The 18,273-nt window shown below is 37.3% G+C and overlaps 1 protein-coding gene and 1 long non-coding RNA gene across 3 annotated transcripts in view; both read right to left on the bottom strand.

Annotated features, from left to right (window-relative positions):
• Ten-a (tenascin accessory) overlaps window positions 1-10,714 on the bottom strand; it is a 149,661-nt gene extending 138,947 nt beyond the window's left edge. For both annotated transcript variants that reach the window (XM_070219337.1, XM_070219336.1), the window contains exons 1-3: window positions 10,332-10,714; window positions 6,681-7,487; window positions 5,637-5,706 (exon numbers count right to left, since the gene is read on the bottom strand). In XM_070219337.1, coding sequence (XP_070075438.1) covers window positions 5,637-5,706; window positions 6,681-7,487; window positions 10,332-10,692 — 1,238 coding nt within the window. In that variant the 5' untranslated portion in view covers window positions 10,693-10,714. The remainder of the gene's footprint in view (window positions 1-5,636; window positions 5,707-6,680; window positions 7,488-10,331) is intronic.
• Window positions 10,715-10,796: 82 nt separating this feature from the next.
• Window positions 10,797-18,273, bottom strand: part of LOC123003497 (uncharacterized) — a 68,585-nt gene continuing 61,108 nt past the window's right edge. Inside the window, exon 3 of the long non-coding RNA XR_006412615.2 lies at window positions 10,797-10,937. This is a non-coding gene — a long non-coding RNA (uncharacterized lncRNA). The remainder of the gene's footprint in view (window positions 10,938-18,273) is intronic.

Below are 18,273 nucleotides of genomic sequence, written 5' to 3' on the forward strand. Positions count from 1 at the left end.
TTTGTTGTAGGTAGTAGCGTGGGCCCGCATTGTTGTTGTTTGATAGTTGGCCATTTGTTATTGGTAAGCTGATCCGCTACGGTTGGTGGATATATCTCCAAAAAACTAGGGATAGTTATTGGACTTAAAAATAATGGAGAACTTCTGACCATTAATCAGAGCGGTTCAATATAAAAACCATAACAATTCAATGCCAGCTTACAAAAAAAATTGTATATATTTTACATTAATCTTTTAAAAATATTTTACTAAAATTCTATTAATCTTAAAAAATTGTTTTTAAATATTTAAGGGAAATATACTTTTTAATAGTAAACGAAAAGTTTTTTTAAGAGATAGTCATTGATAAGAAGCCTTTAAAAAACATTTATTAAAAATTAATGTGAAAGTGAAACATACACAACGAAATGTTTCGGTTTATTTAACCCTGGCTGAATATGTCAAAGATTTTGTTGCAGGTTCCCAGGCCAGCCAGTTCGCCCCCGGATTGAACTTTCAACTTTGTTTTGACATCCAGAGACAAATTCAATTAAGCCAAATCAGTCGACAATTAAACAATTGAATATAATTACGCGAAATTATGAGCGTCGGCGAAAGAGAAGGGCGCCGAAATCGCGGATTTACAAAGACGAAAAGACGAAAAAAAGCCTAATTAATAAAGAAGAAGTGAGCAATACAACATGACGAAGGTCCGAAGATTGGAAGGTCTTTGAGAGTCCGAAGTGAAGAACCCAACTCAGTGGGACGTCCCGGCGGTCAACTCCTACTGCTTTTGGGCATATTCTCAACCCCCGATCCCTGAACCATCCACATACCATATCATACCATCCACCATCCATTTGTTTGCCCTGCCACCTTTTCAACTCCTTTAATGAAGTGGATAAGCAAACTGAACCGAGTATCCCACAGAGTCTGTAGTCAGTCTCTCCGTATCTTTGTATCTCTTGGATGCTTTTGGATCGCCTGGCGGATGTGTGTGTACAGTTATAATTAAGTGATACACATAAATGGGCGCCCCAGACTTCCACTTCTCTTAGCCCAGGTCTCAGTTTCAGTTTCTGTTTAATGATTGTTTTCAATTAGTCTTTTCGTTTTCCTCGCCTTTGATACCCCCTCGTTTTTTTGGGCTGCTATTCAAGGTATGCCGTATTTTTTGGATATCTTCACTTTAGCGGGGATCGTATTACAGACTTTTCAAGATTTTAGTAAATTAAGTATTTTTAATTTATTCAAGACTTTAGTAATATTTTTAAATTTGATAAGTTAAGTGTAAACCCGTTTATAATGTAATTTTTATCTAATAATATTTAGTATTACGATTTTAAAGGTTAGAAAGGTGTAAAAATCCAGTAACTCCAAGTCGTTACTTTTAAGATCTTCTGTGTTTCTGACAAACAAATCCGAAGAGCAGAAAAACCCGAGCCAGTCACTCAGTGAGACACTCAATTTCCTGACTCACTCACCGGGCCAAATGTGCGGGGGCGTTGGAAAGGTTTTTCGGTTCTTTTTTCTTAAATAATGGTAGGGGTTGATTTAAGAAAAAAACAACAAAACGAATGAGTCAATCCGGTATGGAGCGCCTTTTAAGTGTTTACGCTTGTTTTATTAATTTCCATCATACATCTTCGACTGTCAGCGATCATGGCTTCACCTTCAACTCGTTAACGATCTGCCGAAGTTGGCTTGAAAACCCATTGATTTGATTTTTAGCCCAAGAGAGTTTATACAGTATAAATAAATAAAAAGTTCCTTAAATGTCCATAAATATGTAGTAAAGTTCCTTGCAGAATTTCTACGAATTTAAAGCCATTTTTGGTAGCTGTCTCATTTTGCTATTGAATGTCAGTTATTTTCGGAACTCGGCTTCCGTTCCCGACAGTCGACGTTTCAGACCCAGATCTGCCAAAGACAACTGGCCCGGATGACGGGCACAGTGCAGTCAATTGACCGCTAACTGTTGCAGGACTCCGCGCCATTCCATGTCCTTCGAATTTGTGGCAGCCACAACGTGTGGCAGACAGCTTAAGACTCTGCCTGACGGGATGTCCACATACTTGCCACACTCGGCGAAAAAAGGTGGGCAAATTAGACAAAGAAACTACAGAAGCTATAGATTTTTATTTCGAAAATAACATTTTTATACATTTAATTATTATATTTTCAAAAAACAATATCAGAAATAAAATAAGTCAAGAAAAAATAATATCTTAAAAGTTTTTAAGTTACTCATTTAAAACTATTTTAAGTAATTAAAAAACATACATAAAAAATCTCTTGGCAGGCAGAACTTCTGTTTATTATTTGATGCCTGTTTTTTAATTTTCCAGATTTACTTCTGATTTATTATGTTATATAGAATAAAATGAAAAATAAAGAATATTTTTAAAGTTTTTAAGCTATACATTAAATTACTGAATGGTGTTATAAATCTAGAAATAAATTCAAAACATTTTAAACTATTTCTAGTGATATATAGAAAATTTTTTGGATGCCAGAACTTCTGCTTTTTATTTCTGATGCCTGTTTTATAATTTTCTATATATTCTTCTGATTTTTTATGGTGCAGGATAACGTTGCGGGGGCGAAAAGTGGGAGGGGGAGGGTCCGGGATAAAGGCCGTGTCGTTGACAGTCGTCATGCGCAGCTACTTAGACGGACATAAAATTATGATTACAGCAAATGCCACATGCTCCACATGCCACTCCCCCTTCTGAGATATGTATGAAAAAAAAGCGAAAAAATCCGAGGCAATTCATTACAATAAGCTCACGAATGTGCCATAAAAATGGCAGCTCTCTTTCTGCTTTCCGCTTTCTGCGGCACTGCACTCGAACCATGAAATTGCCAATTCCAATCCGGTTTTAGTTGTAAAAACTTTCATGATCCCCACATTAATAGAATATGCCATGTACTCCGCTCAGTCAGCCGCCGATAATCTCTCATCTTTTTGGCAAGGCCATTATGGATTGTTCCCACCGCAGGTTTGCCATCCACTTACTATCCCCACACACGATAAGCAGGTCCTTTGTGCGTCTATCTGTTGAGTTTATTTTAATACTAAGTAGACTTAGCGCCCAGCACACCAAAGGTTATGAGGTTATATTAAACGCAGCTGTCAGCGGAAATTTGAAATATTACAAATTAAGAAAATAATTTCAAAGAAGAATTAATAAAGTATATACTAAAATGATTACTAAATATCATTATTTAAAAGATTTTTTTCTCCTAATAGTTATGTTAAAAATATGATACATTTATCGAAAACATACATATTACAATCTTATACAATAATTTTAAAAGATCAATAAATGAAATATAAATGAAAATTATTACTAACAATTTATGGTCAGTACTTAAATGATTTTTATTTGTTGAGACATTTATTTTATCATCTATAATTTAAGACAATAATTTTCAAAGATGAATATATAACATATAAATGAAAACTATTGTTGAATACTTGTTGTCATTACTTGAATGATATATACATATACAAATATACATATTTATTAAAAACATTTAATTTTAATTGCAAAATATGTATATTTTAAATTCGAGATATATTACGCAAATAATAAAATGTTAAATATATTTAATTAATTAAAAATACAGCTGCATTATGAATTTGAACCGTTGTATAAAAGTACACTTTTAAAAGTTAAAGAACAAGGTTTCTTCTTCCTTCTTTTTGTAGCATATCTTACCTACACCTGACATAATTAACCGTCCCAAAAATCTCCACAAAATTAAGACTCTCTTATTTTCGGGCCCCCGTCCGCAGTAATTTAGTGTAAACAAACCACTTGACTATCTACCGTTGAAAATCCACCTCTTTTTAAGCCCCCATCTCCATTGTGTTTGTGCCCCAGGGTTTCCCTTCCATTCAGAGGAATAGGAATATCCGATGCGATGCTCGAGGTGCTCCTCCTGGAGCTCCGCAATCATTAGCTGTAACATTAGCGTCTGTCTTGCGGTGGAAACTTTCGGCTACCTGAAGCGCTGCTCCTTTTGCCTCCCCCTCCCAGAGGAAAATCCAGCCGAAAATGTGCAAGAAGTCCTGCAGAAAAGGACGAGGGGACGGGGGAATCCAATGGCAATGGTTAAACCTATAAAACCACGTAATCTCCAAGCGAGTTCTTTAATCATGCTGCACACAGCCACTGGAACTGGAATTGGAACTGGAGCATCAGGTGGCAGGTGGGAGAATTGGTGGAAAAGGGGGCGGCAGGAGGCAAGGGGGCGTGGCAGGACACACAAACAGGCCTGAAGGACGAAAGGAGAAATCCAGAGGAGCAAGGCAAACAAAATGCGAGGCGAAAGCCGCTTACAAAACCGCAAAATGCTACGGACATCTTTTTGCCAGCTGGGTTGGGTTTTTGGGGGGTGGTCGGGAAAATGGGGAAAAATTGTGAGAGCGAAGGGGGAGGGGGAGGGGGAGATCCCCGGAAAACTCGGGGACAAAAAAGCCGAATCCAATGGCCACCAAAGGCAGCCATTTTGAAGTTTGGCGCTGCGGCTTTGGTGTCTCCACATCTGCCTGGGATTACAATGGAGCTGCTGCACTTGTAGATGAGATATGAGAGACTGTGGAAAGCCCCGGAAAAGCGGGGAAAAACCGAGTGGGCGATAAGGAGCGAGAGACTGAGAAAGAGACAGACCGATAAACAAACAAACTCTGGCGATCCGGCGAACACGGATGCCAATGCGAAACCATTTTGCGGATTTAATTGCCGTTAACATGAGGCGAGCTTCATTTAACTCCGCACTTCCGGAACAGAAAGAAAAAATCCCAAAGACATTTCTCAAAAATCAAAAACCATCATAATAATAATAATAAATTAAATAAAGATATTATTCATTTCAAAAACTTTTCTACAAATAAAAAAAAATTTATTTCTGTCTTGTATTGTATTACCTATCTAATATTTTCCCAAGAAGTACCCAACATTTTTCCCAGTGCATCTGTTGCTTTTGTCTGCTCGGGCTTCGGGTAACATGAGCCTCAAAGAGTGCCATAGTCCAGCCGGAGATTAGAGGGCAAACGTTGACATTGTGGAGGTTCCTTCGTCGGCACTGTTTTACCAAATATTGTTCTGTCTTCCCCGAAAACTCCACTTCACCCACTTTTGTCACCCCAAAAATTCCGCTTGATGGATTTAAGTCGGGTTTCGATGACAGAAACAGCACACAGGGGAAATAATCCAAAGAAAAGAAAGGGGTAAAATCAGATTAAGCCCTTGAAGCACCAAAGAAAAACGTTTTAAGCGTTTATATTTAAAGGGAAACCTTTTTTTATAATTTTTTAAAATAAATTAAGGAATAGGGAAAATATTTTTTTCGAGAAGTTTAATAATATTAAAATGTTTTTAAAATAACTGGTTCAGGAAAACATTGTGCAATTGATCCAAAATAAATTCCTAAACCCAGTAGAAATATTTTAAATTGTTCAAGGAGTGACCAAAAATTAAATTTTTAGAAAAACTTGATTTAAATTAATTGCTGTCAAATAATGAAATAGATTATTAAATTACCCCTAAAGTCTTCATATTTAATATACATATTTATATTGTTCCTAAATTCCCTATGAATGTCAAAGTTCCGCTTGATTATTTTAATAATATTTAAACTGCACTTACCCATTTGAGTCGCCTGGCGATAGAGGCTTAAGTTGCTGATCTGAACGGAGGTTATCGCTAAGAATATAATCTGTAAGAAATAACAGAGATAAAATAAAATGTAGTAATCCATTCATGTTATGTAAGGAAAGCTTTCGGAACTTGTCCCAAACTTTAGGGGTCAACAGGAAATGTAAAATGGCTGTGAAAACTCTGTTAAAGGAGTAAGATTCTCGAAAGGACGAAAAGCTTTTGGGTTTCCGAAATACATCGCCTGTTTGGTACCAAAGTGTACCAAAAAGCTTGGGACCAAAAGCTTTATGTATTTTATGCAATTTCCCAGTTTTTTTTTCCTTGTTTCATTAAATATTTCCCTTTCTTTTCCCTTTCTTTTGAAATCATTTTCCTTTTCTAATGAATGAGGTGGCATGCATATAAAAATCATACAATATTAACTGAACATTAGATTGGCAATTTGAGTAATTCTATTTTTTTACCTGATTAATTCTTTACTATTCAAATGTTCGCTTTTAAAATGTTTTTTGAATTTAACCCGTTCGAATATAAACTGTACAAATTCCTCTTTAAAATACTATTTTAATTTTTAATTTTATATTACATGTTTAGCAATATCCTGCGATACATGACCAATCCATTTTACATATTTTTCTAAAAAATAAGGCTTGGATAATTTTTATAAAATTTTAATTATTTTAAAATGCCAAAATATAAAAAACGAATTTTCTATAAAAGCAGATAAAAATATCTTTAAGGAGTATCTATTTTCTGATATAAGATATAACAAATATCAAAATGCTATTGGTAAATCCTAAAAATATTCGTTGAAATGAAATATTAAATGAATTAAGGGCGATATAAAAATACCGAAATATTTTACTATTTCATTTGTAAACCCCTAAAATAATTGTTGAACTCAGGTATTCAATAGATTGAAGTAACTAATACATAAGAAAATATATTAAAAAGGGCTAGCAACTTGCCATCCTGATCCAGATCCTGTTCCCAACTTTCCCACTCGCTATTCACTAATTTCGGTAGACTCACCCTTCTGCAGCTGGCTGGTGGGGATGAACTCCTCGTGCTTCTGGTCGCCCTTCTCCTCGTACTTCAGTTTGTAGTCGGAGTGCTTGCGTAGGGACATGAGGAGCGACTGGGTGCGGGGTGGGATTTCGGGAGGCGCCGGTTCCGGCGGCGGTTCATCCGACTCGCCGCCGCTGCTGCAGTGGCCCACGTCCAGGGATCCCAGACCCAGGACGAACTCATCGTCGCCGCTGTCCTCCGGCGGCAGCAGTTGCTGTTGCTGCTTCACGGCGGCAATCTGTTGCTGCTGCTGCTGCTGGGCGATTTGGAGTTGCTGGTGGGTCTGCGAATCGCTGCTGGAGCTGGTCATTCCGCTCAGGCGATTCAAGGTGTTCCGGTTGTTCCGATGGCTGCGATTGCTCGACGAGGCGGCCGTCGAGGAGGAGGCCGAGGTCTTGAGGATGTTCTCGAGGACTCCGCTGTCCTCGCCGGGAAACTTCGTGGCGCCGTTCAGAAAGGGATTGGTGCTGCGCGGCGTATTGGCCACTCCATTTTGAACGCTGCTGCCGCCGCTGCTGCTGCTGTTGGGAAAGAGCCCCAGATTGGCATTCGATTGGTACTTGCCCGCCGAAACGGTGGACACCTTCAGCGGTGACCCCGCCATCGAGGAGCGCTGCTGGTGCGGCTGCGCGTAGGTCACCTCGGTGGCGGGGGCGGGGGCCACCGCCGCCACCGTGGGCGTGGCGTCGCCCAGTTGCGCGTCCTCCAGATGCCGCAGATCGCGCTGCCTCAGATACTCCGGCTCGCAGTCCGAATTGTAGTGCTCCATGCCTGCAAAAACAACGAAAACCCAAAGGCCAATTAGTTCAATTCAGTTTGTATAAACATGCACAACCAAAAAGCTCGTGATATGATACGGCCTCTCAATTCGAAATGCTCGAATGGTGAACAGCACGTGTTCTAAGCAGGTCATAATTGCATAAGAAATTAAAATATATGTATGTATATGCAGGTATGCGTTTAAAAATTCATATTTTCGTTAGATTGGTTTTGTTCCATTTTCGTTGGTTTAATGAAATAAGAAATATCAAATTGAAATAATCATATTTAAATATTTAAACAAAAAATGTACAATTATTTATTTAAATAAATTGTTAATATTTTTTTTTATATTTCTTGTTTAAGAGCATATTTGGCTGATATTATTTGAACAAAAATCTTTATTAATTTGCCTACATTTCATTATAAACACTATTATTATTACATTTAGAATATAGGTACATAAATTTGATTTACTTTAAAAACCTTTACAGATCGCACCTAATCAGTTAATATTTATTTTAAAAAAATATTAATAGTAACTAATTTAGGAAATTCTAATTTTGCAAAGTACAAAATAAACTGAAAAATGTAATCAACTAACCACTTCAACTCTGTGTTCAGTTTGCACTCCTTTTTCGCACAAATTTCAATTCGATTAAAAAGCATGGGCTGATTTTAGAGAATCCATAAAGGCAATAGTACCATGTTCGCTTGTCTACAATGCGATCAAACATTTGTGCAGCTCTCTGCGGAGGCCAAACATTTACAATTTCCACGCCACAGGACGTCGCTTCTGTTTGTTCTGCTGCGTGGAAAGCTGCGGAAAAGCTGGGAAAAGGGAAGCTGGCTTTTCAATTTTCCCCGCAAGAGTAACGGCCGGCAAACAATTTGCGAGGAGGAATCGTCGTCGCGTTCGTCCGAGCGTTATTAGGTTGTAAAAAATGAATCGTAAATTGCATTAAATATTAACAGACAATAAAACGAAGCGAAACAAATGCAGGCGGCCCGTAAAAGAGCGTTCGCCTCGGTAGTCGCTGCGATTTGCGTTTTATGCTTCGATTAAGTTTGCTCCGGCAAAAAGTGGGCGGGAAAAGCGGGAGGAAAAGCGAGTGGGCGGTGGGGGGATAATATCACAGAGGATGTGCCCATTGTATCGGCCATTAGGCCGGCGCTGCCAACTTGATTGTAATTGAATTGCACACTGCTGACGTTCGCGGTGCTGCCGTCGGAGTACTGTGAAAGTACAGTGAAAACTCGCAGTTAAGTGCCAGTTTTGTCATCCCTCATTGACTCACTTAATGTCCTTGTAAACGGGCTACAATTTACAGACACAAAGTTGCGATCATAAAGAGTAAAGAGTTCTATCGATGCATAAAAATGAGAGCAATTGTTATTTTTTGTTAAATTTGACCGATTTTTGTTCACTATTAAGTCAAAAATATAAACATTTGTTTTTGTCTTCAAGGGGCATGAGTAAATGATATATATATATTTTTGAGATTAAAAAAAACTTGTATTTAAGGTTCCTGACTTTTACCATTTAATAATGATATGGTAAATTGTATTTTTTTCGCTTTATCTAATTTTAATAATAACCTTACATTTTTTGACCTGGTTTATAACTAAACTAACATATACTTTTGATTTGACTTTAAATATTTTTAGAAATTTTAAGATTAAAAATTTAGAATATTTTTGAAATAAATAATAATAATCCAAATCAAGGTTTGGAGTTATCTAGGCCGTCCTCACTGTGGCTCACCGGTTACATCGGGCGATTTACTGAATTCAATCAGAGAAATGTCAGTAGTGCCCACATCTCGCCCCCCGTCCCCCTCAAATTTATCTCAGCATCTTCTTGGCCAGCTCCATTTCAATGGCCAGCAATTGGAATCGATTTGTGTGCCTGGACCTAAGCCAGTCGGTTAGTTGGTTACGTTACTCGACATCCTCGACACAGTTGCGGCAGCTGAATAATTCAATTAAATAAAATAATGAATATTTACTAGCTTGACCGACTGGTAAATCGCATTTGCTTCCTAATATCCGTCCTAGGAAAACCCTTCAGATTACACCGGGCGAAAAAGTGGACTATTGATAATATTTATAGTGAACCTGCTGCATTGTTAAAAGATTTCTCAATAATTGTTTAAGCTTCCCAAAAAATCATTTTTAATTTGACATTCTCCATAGATTTAAATCAGGGACCGTAAATAATCGTTATTTGAGATTTTTACAAGTTTTAATCAACAATTTAAGTGGTTTTTATGCACTTTATAGGCATGGACAAATAACAGTTAATTTGCTTTGCTGATTTGTTGACATGCATATACTTTGTGGACAAGAGTAAAAAGAACGTTATTTTTGACGTTTAAAACAAAATATTGCAGTAGACTTTTTAAAATAAAAATCTCAAATAACGATTATTTACGATCCCTGATTTAAATTACTTGACTTTTTTATTTTTTTTTTATAATTTTAAAGAGATAAATAATTTATAAGAATAACTGATAATATAATACAAAAAGGTATAATTTTTACCATTAAATAAAGAAAAATAGGTATTGGAAATCGAATACCTTTGATTTTACACCATAAAACATATTGGATTAAAAAGAATATTATCGATATAAATTCATATTTTGCAGAAAGTTTTTTATCTTTAAATACATTTTATAATTTTCCTACAAATTTTATTACAATTTTATTAATAAATTATTTATTAATTACTATAATTGTAGTAATATATGACTGTATTTTCTCGTACTATTTTCGGCCAATTATAATTTTTTTCCCCATCGATTTCATGTTATTTATGGAGATTGAATAACCTTTCCCCCAGTGTATACTCACTTGCCAATTGCTGACTCTGCAGCAGCAGCTGGGCGAGCAGTTGGGTGTCGAAGGCCGTCGCCTGGCCGGTGTTCTGGTACTCGTCCTCGCTGCTGCTCCCATAGCCGTGACCCAGTCCGTGACTGAGGCCGTGACTCAGCCCATGACCGTGACCGCCGTGACCACCGTGTCGACTGCCGTGACTGTGCCACTCGGCGGAGCGCTGGCGCCGCAGCTGCTCCCCGCCGCCGCCGATGGCTCCACTTCCTGCGGATCCTGCGAGTCCTGCCAGTCCGCCGGAAGCGTAGTAATATTCGCTGCTGGCAGCACTGCCGCTGCCCACGCGTTTACGGCCAATTGTGCCGGAGTGACTGCTGGACATGATGGGTTCGAGGCTCTGGATGTCGTCGGCAAAGTTCTGCAAGTCTGAAAGCCTGAATTCAAACTCGGGCAGGTGCTATCTGTCCAGTGGATGTGGATGTGGCTGCGGCTGTTCTCTGCGACTCCTGTCAACGCATCATCGCCATCATCCAGCTTCTGCTGGCCAACTGCCAGTCCATGTGGACCCTGGACTCTGGACTCTCCGTGGACCCCGGCTTTCGCTTTAAGTGCTTAACCGAATTAACGCTGAAACGATAAAAACGACAAAGTGTCAGAGGAGTGGAGTGGAGATAAAGCCATAAATGCACGAAAATGAAAATAAATAGCAGCCGGTACCAGGGTAATACGTATACGTATTTTATTCCCCCGGTACTTTCACTTTGACTTCTGGACGTAAAGTGAACTTAATAGCAATTGCCAGAGGGGGAAGGTATCCCATACCTATTTCCCATCTCGCATCTCGCATTGCCCAGAACCATTTTAGCCAAAAGCCAGTGTTGGCCACCATGGATTACAGGAAAGGCAGCCAAGTGAGATATTAAAAGTAGGTGGGTAATCACTTTCCCTAGATAAAATCATTTTTAATATATTCGATAGCTGCACAGAAAAAATTTGGCTAGCATCACATTGGTATGTGCAGGTCAATTTAATATTTTTTAAAGATTAAGTAAAATCATGTCAATATCGTTTTTATCTTATTTTACATTATTTGCCAAAAAATTATACATTTGGTATTTAAATGTAATATTTTTCATATAGTATTTTAGTAATTTTTATAAGGTAACTGATTTTTTAAGTATATATATTCATATGTTTGAATCATAAATTTCACATTAATCATATCGGCTTTTTATTGTTATTTATTGATATGAATTAAGGTGATTCACTAAGCAATTTAATCTGAAAGCAAGAATTTTTTGAATTTTTTTAAACTTATATTGGGGTAAAAAATATTAATATATAAAATAAAAAGTGGTTATTGAAAATACTTATAATCAAAACTTTTGGCTATAAAACAGTCAAGTTGGCATCGCACTTGGCCAGCCCTCTGTTTATGGCTGCTTCCTTGGCTTAGACAGACAATTTGACTTTTGATTTTGATGAGTGAGCATTTGAATGCACTAAAACACAGGGGAAAAGGGCTGGCAGCACAAGTGGGTCATTACTGACAGCCTCCGCTCGGTGCGGGTTAAGGCTGCCTGCTCAATGCCCATTGAGCAAACGCAAACGTTCAAAAGGACACGGGCCACAAAGGTTATCCTTGCAGAGGACTCAACCTTTACCCGGCGACGGCGAGAACTCAAGGATTGTGTGTGTGGCAATGTTATCGTTTATGCGCTTCCAAAAAGCGGACTTATTCGAAGGACCTTCCAATATCGTGACAATACGGAGATCTCATTGAGCACTTTTCAAAATTACAACTTCCTGCATCCAGCAGGCTGTTTTGTTTTCAAAGAACTTAAAATGTCAACTAAATATGTTTGATTTATCTCATTTTGTTCTTAATTTTCCATATTTTAACTTTTATACAACTAAATTCATCCATAAATCCAAGCAACTGGTTAACAACAATTATGAAAAAATATTTTTTATTTATTTTAATTATTTATTTATTTATTTTTATTTTATTTTAAAGACGTTTAAAAAGGAAAAGCTTATTATCAAACATTTAAAAATGTAGCTTTAGTAATATTTTTTGTATAATTATTTCTAATTACAAATCTTTCAAAAAATATTAGTATAAAATCCACATCGAAGTTTTAAATAATCTTTGAATAGTTGTAAAGCATGGTAACTAAATTCCGTTTAAAATCGTATAACATGGTTTTGGTAAAGAAAAAATGCAAAGTACAAAAAACAAGTGTGTAATATAAAACTCAAAGAAAATCCACTGGCAAGGAAAGAAAAGGAATGCAAGATGTCCAGAGTGCTACAATTTACTCTCTTTATGAGAAAAACTGTACATATATATATTTTTTTTGGCTTCCTAAGCAGTATTTTTGCAGAAACTGGCAGAATGGGAAACTATTGGCAAAGAGGACATGCCAACTCCCTTTTTGAAGTGTTGTAAAATGGTGTAACCGAGTGTTTGGCTTCTTGGGTAAACAGAACTTAATCGAATGCAACTGCATTTGCAGTCGAGTCAAGTAATTGTAGTCAAGTTGCATTCGTATCGCCTGCTGTGACTCATGGACCTATTTTTCCAACTCCCCCAGGAAACCCTCGTAGCCCCCCCCCGCACATTACCCCGCCCCATGCCCCTTAGTGCACTTTTCTCCATCGGCAAATGCACAATTTGGCCTGCAAAATGCATATTTGTGGCATCCATTTGTATGGCTTTGTTGGTCCGTAGTCCGAACCGAAAGATAATCAAATACGCATTTCTCTTTCTCTGGCTGCCACTCTACCATTCTCCCTCTAATGAACGGGACCAGAGCTGCCAACCTGGCCTTATTTTTTACTAAAGCAAGTATAATTTTAAGTGTGACCATGCTTTCGGATTTTTTTCGTACTTAGATTTCATGTAGACTGTACTTTAATATGTTATATATTTTTCCTGGATACAATTTTTTATAAAACTTTGAATCAAAGTCTTTGATTAACTTTTAAAGGTTATTATAAACTTTTTCCCAAAAAATCGCAATTAAAAACTAAATTATAAACATAAACATTTGCAACATAAATCTCTTTAATTAATTATTTTTTTCTTCTAAACATTCACAGCCGACAGTAATTATGTCTCTTCCTCTACTTAAAATAAATTCACTCCATTTGTAGACATATGTAAGTCGTAATTTGGCTATTCATTTTCGGCATTTCAGTTTTTTGGCGGGCAACTCTGCTGATGGCCAGGCCCAAATGGAAAAACTGCTCAGCATCAATTGCAATTTTAAAGTGAAGCTTGCATCGGCTGCAACGAAACTTTGCTAACGAATTAAGAGCAAAATATTATATGCCTGGCAAAATGTTGCATGATGTGGGGAGGGGGGATGTTCGGTTTTGAGGGTGGGAGGGGGGTTCGTTTCCTGGAAAAGGGGGGGGGGGCGGGGTGCACGCAATTATTTTGCATGCTCCATTTTAACAATTTGGAGAAAGAAATGTGAGCCAGTGAAATGCGAAAATGAATGAATGAATGGGCGACTGAATGCTAGCTCCATCTCGCTTCCACTTGGCGGCGGAAAGTGGGGCATTAAAGCCTAGAATCCGACATTTTCATATGCATGCTTAAGTACGTTGAGTACGAGAGCACCGAAACAACAGCAGCAGCAGCAGCAACTACAACAAAATGCCACAAGGAGCCAAGAAAATATTGAGTTAACCCGAGCAGTGCTGCCCTAAAAGTATGCAATGAAATGTTATTTTCCTCATTTCCACAAAAACTTTCTCGCCCGTCTTTCGTAGCCCCCCGAAACCCCCCGAAAACCCCAGAAACCCCCCGGAAACCTTTAACTTTAACCCACAGTGAAACTTCGCCGCGATGCAGCTGCTGCTTGAGATGCTTTCCTTTCGGTCTGGTCTTAAATTAATTGCGGGCCAGGAAGTTCACTCAAGCAATGACCGCAAAGAGATAATAATTGTTGATGGGTGGGGGAATATCTCAAGTTCCATTTTTTTAAAGCTATATATTTAGTATTTCGAAGAAAGCAACTTTAAAAATACATAAGCGATGCCAAAGAAGCCTTTAGGCATCTGAAATCACCCAAAAACATGCCAAAAAGTATGAAAGAAATGTTAGATTTTAAATTCTAACTGTCATACGTGTCGTATGAGTAATTTTTTAGGAAATAAAATAACCAAAATATTTATTATTTTATAATATTTATCCTTATGCCAATTCTTGTGGGTGAAACCCCGTAATTCGTAATTCTGTAATTCGTATGAGTAATTTTTAAGGAAAGTTTAAGATTTAAAATATGTATATTTCATTTTATAATATTTTTTCTCTTTGTTTTTTTTTTAGGTGAAAAGATAGTTTTGCACATTCATCAAACACAGAAATTTATTCCATAAGAAGACATGTCAAGAGTTGCTTTCTCTTAATAATTTCCCCAAGTTCCCCAGATAATTTGTTTGGCCCTCGACACATTTGCCTAACCACTGCTATGTTCGCCTTTGACACTTAATGAATTACAAATTGAGATGGGAGCTCCAACCTTTTGTTTGCCATTCGCCATCCGCCATTCCGCCTTCGATATCGCTTCATTTGAATTCAGCCTTTTCACTCTGTGGGTTTTTGCAGGACGCATTTCCTCTGACATCAATCGTTCTGCTGCCGCCGCATTTCATTGTTTCAGCCGCAATATTTATGCAGACGAGCGAGTGTGTAACAGATATGTACAAAGCTGTGCCATATATGGGGATATGGAGTAGGAGAGGGGGTGCTCCATATATGTACATTTATCCAATGACAATGGAAAATGGCTCTGCGAACCACAAGCTCTCTATGCCCTCTTTTCTCGTGCTGTTGTCAACCGCAAAACGTTTAATTACATGTCAAAATGCGAAATGCATTGAACAAGACAGCAACCATAACACTCAGCCCCCTTTGCCACGCCCCCCGTTACGCCCCGAAAATATTCCATTTTCCATTTTGCACTTCCTCCAGCAGCCAAGCACTTCCTGAGCCGCTGCGTCATCATCAGCGTTGTTTTATAGATAAAGCAGCGTTACAGCTCCAAATTTCGTATTATGAGTGAACATGCAAAAACAACCTCATTACCAACACAGAACATAGACCAAAACATGACGCACACACTCGTCGAACAGCCCCTGAAAAACACCCTGTGGAATCAACACCCATGTGAGCCAGGGGCGTAGTTTTCATTTTCTGAAGGGAAGCCCAGAGGTTTCAACACGAATAAAACGGAAATTTCGAAATGGGACTGATTTGGTTAAGAGATTATTTAATAAAGATAGAAAAGGGAAAAAATAAAATTATGATTTAAAAAAATTTGGAAAAATATAAACACCACAATCTATTATAATAAATTAATAAAATCTATCTCTATTAATTAATACAAATAGAATGGGTAAAAATTAAATTTAAAAAAAAATGTGATTAAATAGATTATTTATTTAAAATATAAAACAGAAAAAATTTCAGAAAGATTTAAATAAAATATTTGAAAATATAAAAACCATATTTTTTTATAATACAATAAGTAATTACTATAATGTATTTCAATTCACTTGAGTCACCTGTAACCGATCTTAAAAGTGATTATAAAGGAAAGCCACTCCACACCTATGAAAAGCAAAACTTTTCAATTTAAAAGAGAAAAACCAAAGTTCACGTTGAATAGCATATCAGTTGGCAAAGGCAAATAATGATTTTTGTTAAATAAAGGTCAAATACGGGTGGACGAGATTGCTACTTTTTGTTTACCGAAAGCATGTATGCAAATGGTTTTTTAATGGGGTTTCGGATTTATCAACAGACCGAAACTGTAAACTAAAGTAAAAGTAATACAAATTCAATGGTATAAACTGCAGCAAAAGAGAAAATAATGAAACGGAGTGTTTGATGTTATTAAAGAAAATAACAGAAAATAAAAATCATTTAAATTTCTACCAATGAAAAGAGTTGTTTGAATAGAAAAAAGGCATACAAAGAAAGCAAAACTGCTTTTTCATGTGGAAAATGGTGTTAAATTAATGAAAAATCCAGTAAAATAAATTTGTACATCAAGTAAAAATGTTTAGTGCTTTAATCTATTTATCTGAGCCACAATCTGCACCCCTGCTTAAAAGCCTTACGTTTTTGTACTTTGCTGTACCGCGTGTTCCGTAATTGCTTCCTGAAAACACAGGTTCGTGGCTTCTGTTTTCTTGTTTCCTTTTTATACACATTTTTTTGTGGCGAGTTGCCAACAAAATTATTGACAGTAGGCAGCAACAGAAAAGGGGCGTGACATTACGCCGAGTTGCGAAAGGAACCGCCCACGAAATGTCTATCGATGTCATCCCTCCACCCATCCTTTCGCCTGGATGATGGATAAAAATAACCCCACTCAATTAATGGTTAAAGCAAGAACTTCACATTAAAAAAAATGTTTACTTTTTAGCTATTTTAAACTAGCAAACATTTAGACTTTAAACTTTCTTAAAAATAAAATAAAATATATTAAAAATTTAAAAGGAGATTTCCCGAAGGACTATCTAATTTTAAATATTTATTTTTTTTAAATTAAAAAAAAATTTTTTTTATAATTTTGTTAAAGTTTATAATTCATCTAATTTTTTGTAAAATGTTCAAATTACATTACTATTCAATATTTTCCCCTAGTGATGACCTAATTACTTTTAAATTTTATTTGGAATATTTTAGATATACTGATTTTTGAGCGTAGGCTCGGAAATCGCACTTCAAATGTTTCCCTGGCTGCAGCTTCTATTTATCAAAATGTTTTTACCCATCCATCAGACTGCTGGGCTCTCTCGCCCAATCTCTGAGCAATTTGAACTATGCCAGGCACATGTTTTGTTAGCCACTAGTTTCGGCATGTGTCTGAGGTCATGTTGGGAATGTGAGCTTGTGGGTGGTGGCTAGTGGAAGGTGGGAGGTGTTCGTCCGGCAGATGACCCTTCGCCTCCTTACCCTTTTAACCCACCACAAAAGCGGCTGCTTTGTCTGTTGCGAAATGCGGAAATAGGGAAACTGTAAGGATTTGCGTAGCAAAGTTACTCAACTTGCTGGCTTAAGTTGCACTGAAAATTAAGTGAATACATTTTCATCATGATCTTCGATTCATGACTGGTTTATAGTAATAGAGTGGGATTTTCATAGGACTTGTGTTCTTCTATACTAATAATAAAAGAAGGGCTTAAAAACCCTTCTGTAAAAAAATACGAAATTCGGAAATAATTTGAGGAATGAGTTAGTCTTCAATTGGAACAATAGAGCACGAAGTATCACAATATTTCGGACACAAAGATAAAGTCACTGCTGTTAAGTGTGACCGTATACCATTTTTTGTTAATTTCGTAATCATTTCCCGTTTTTCTAAAGATCGCTTTTAAATATTTGATATAGTCGCCCAATTTTTATGAGTAGAAGAGAAGATGTTAATTTTCAGATCATTTCTCCGTCCGAGCAGTCATTTTCCGATTCATATACGTATATACCAGGTACCTTGAGCCATTCGAAATTTAAAGCTCGGTGTAAAAACTCTTAACTAACGGTAAGCGCTCGCATCGTAACTCACAATGTAATTGATATACATTTCGGGTGGACCCCGTTGCCCTTTGGATATTGCCCCACTGTGGCCGCAACTTTATTATAACGAGCAACTCTTTGGTGGCACGAGGAGCGATGGCTAAACACGGTCTAAAGCTGAGGCTAAGGCTAAGGATGTGGGGCCAGGATGAATGGATGGTACATATACATACATGTGCAGCTGCAGTCGGTTTATGAAATTCATGGCACGCGGCACGTTCCTGCCATCGTGGAAGTCCTTTAGCACCCCGAACTGAACCGAGCCGGTCTCCCGAAAACGGAGAGATGCCAAGTCCTTGCGTAAAAATGCATAACGGCGCAAAAAGTCAAAGAGCAAAAGTTATTTTATACACATTTTTAATTTTT

Source organism: Drosophila takahashii, chromosome X, assembly GCF_030179915.1.
Source record: "Drosophila takahashii strain IR98-3 E-12201 chromosome X, DtakHiC1v2, whole genome shotgun sequence".
NCBI lineage: Eukaryota > Metazoa > Arthropoda > Insecta > Diptera > Drosophilidae > Drosophila > Drosophila takahashii.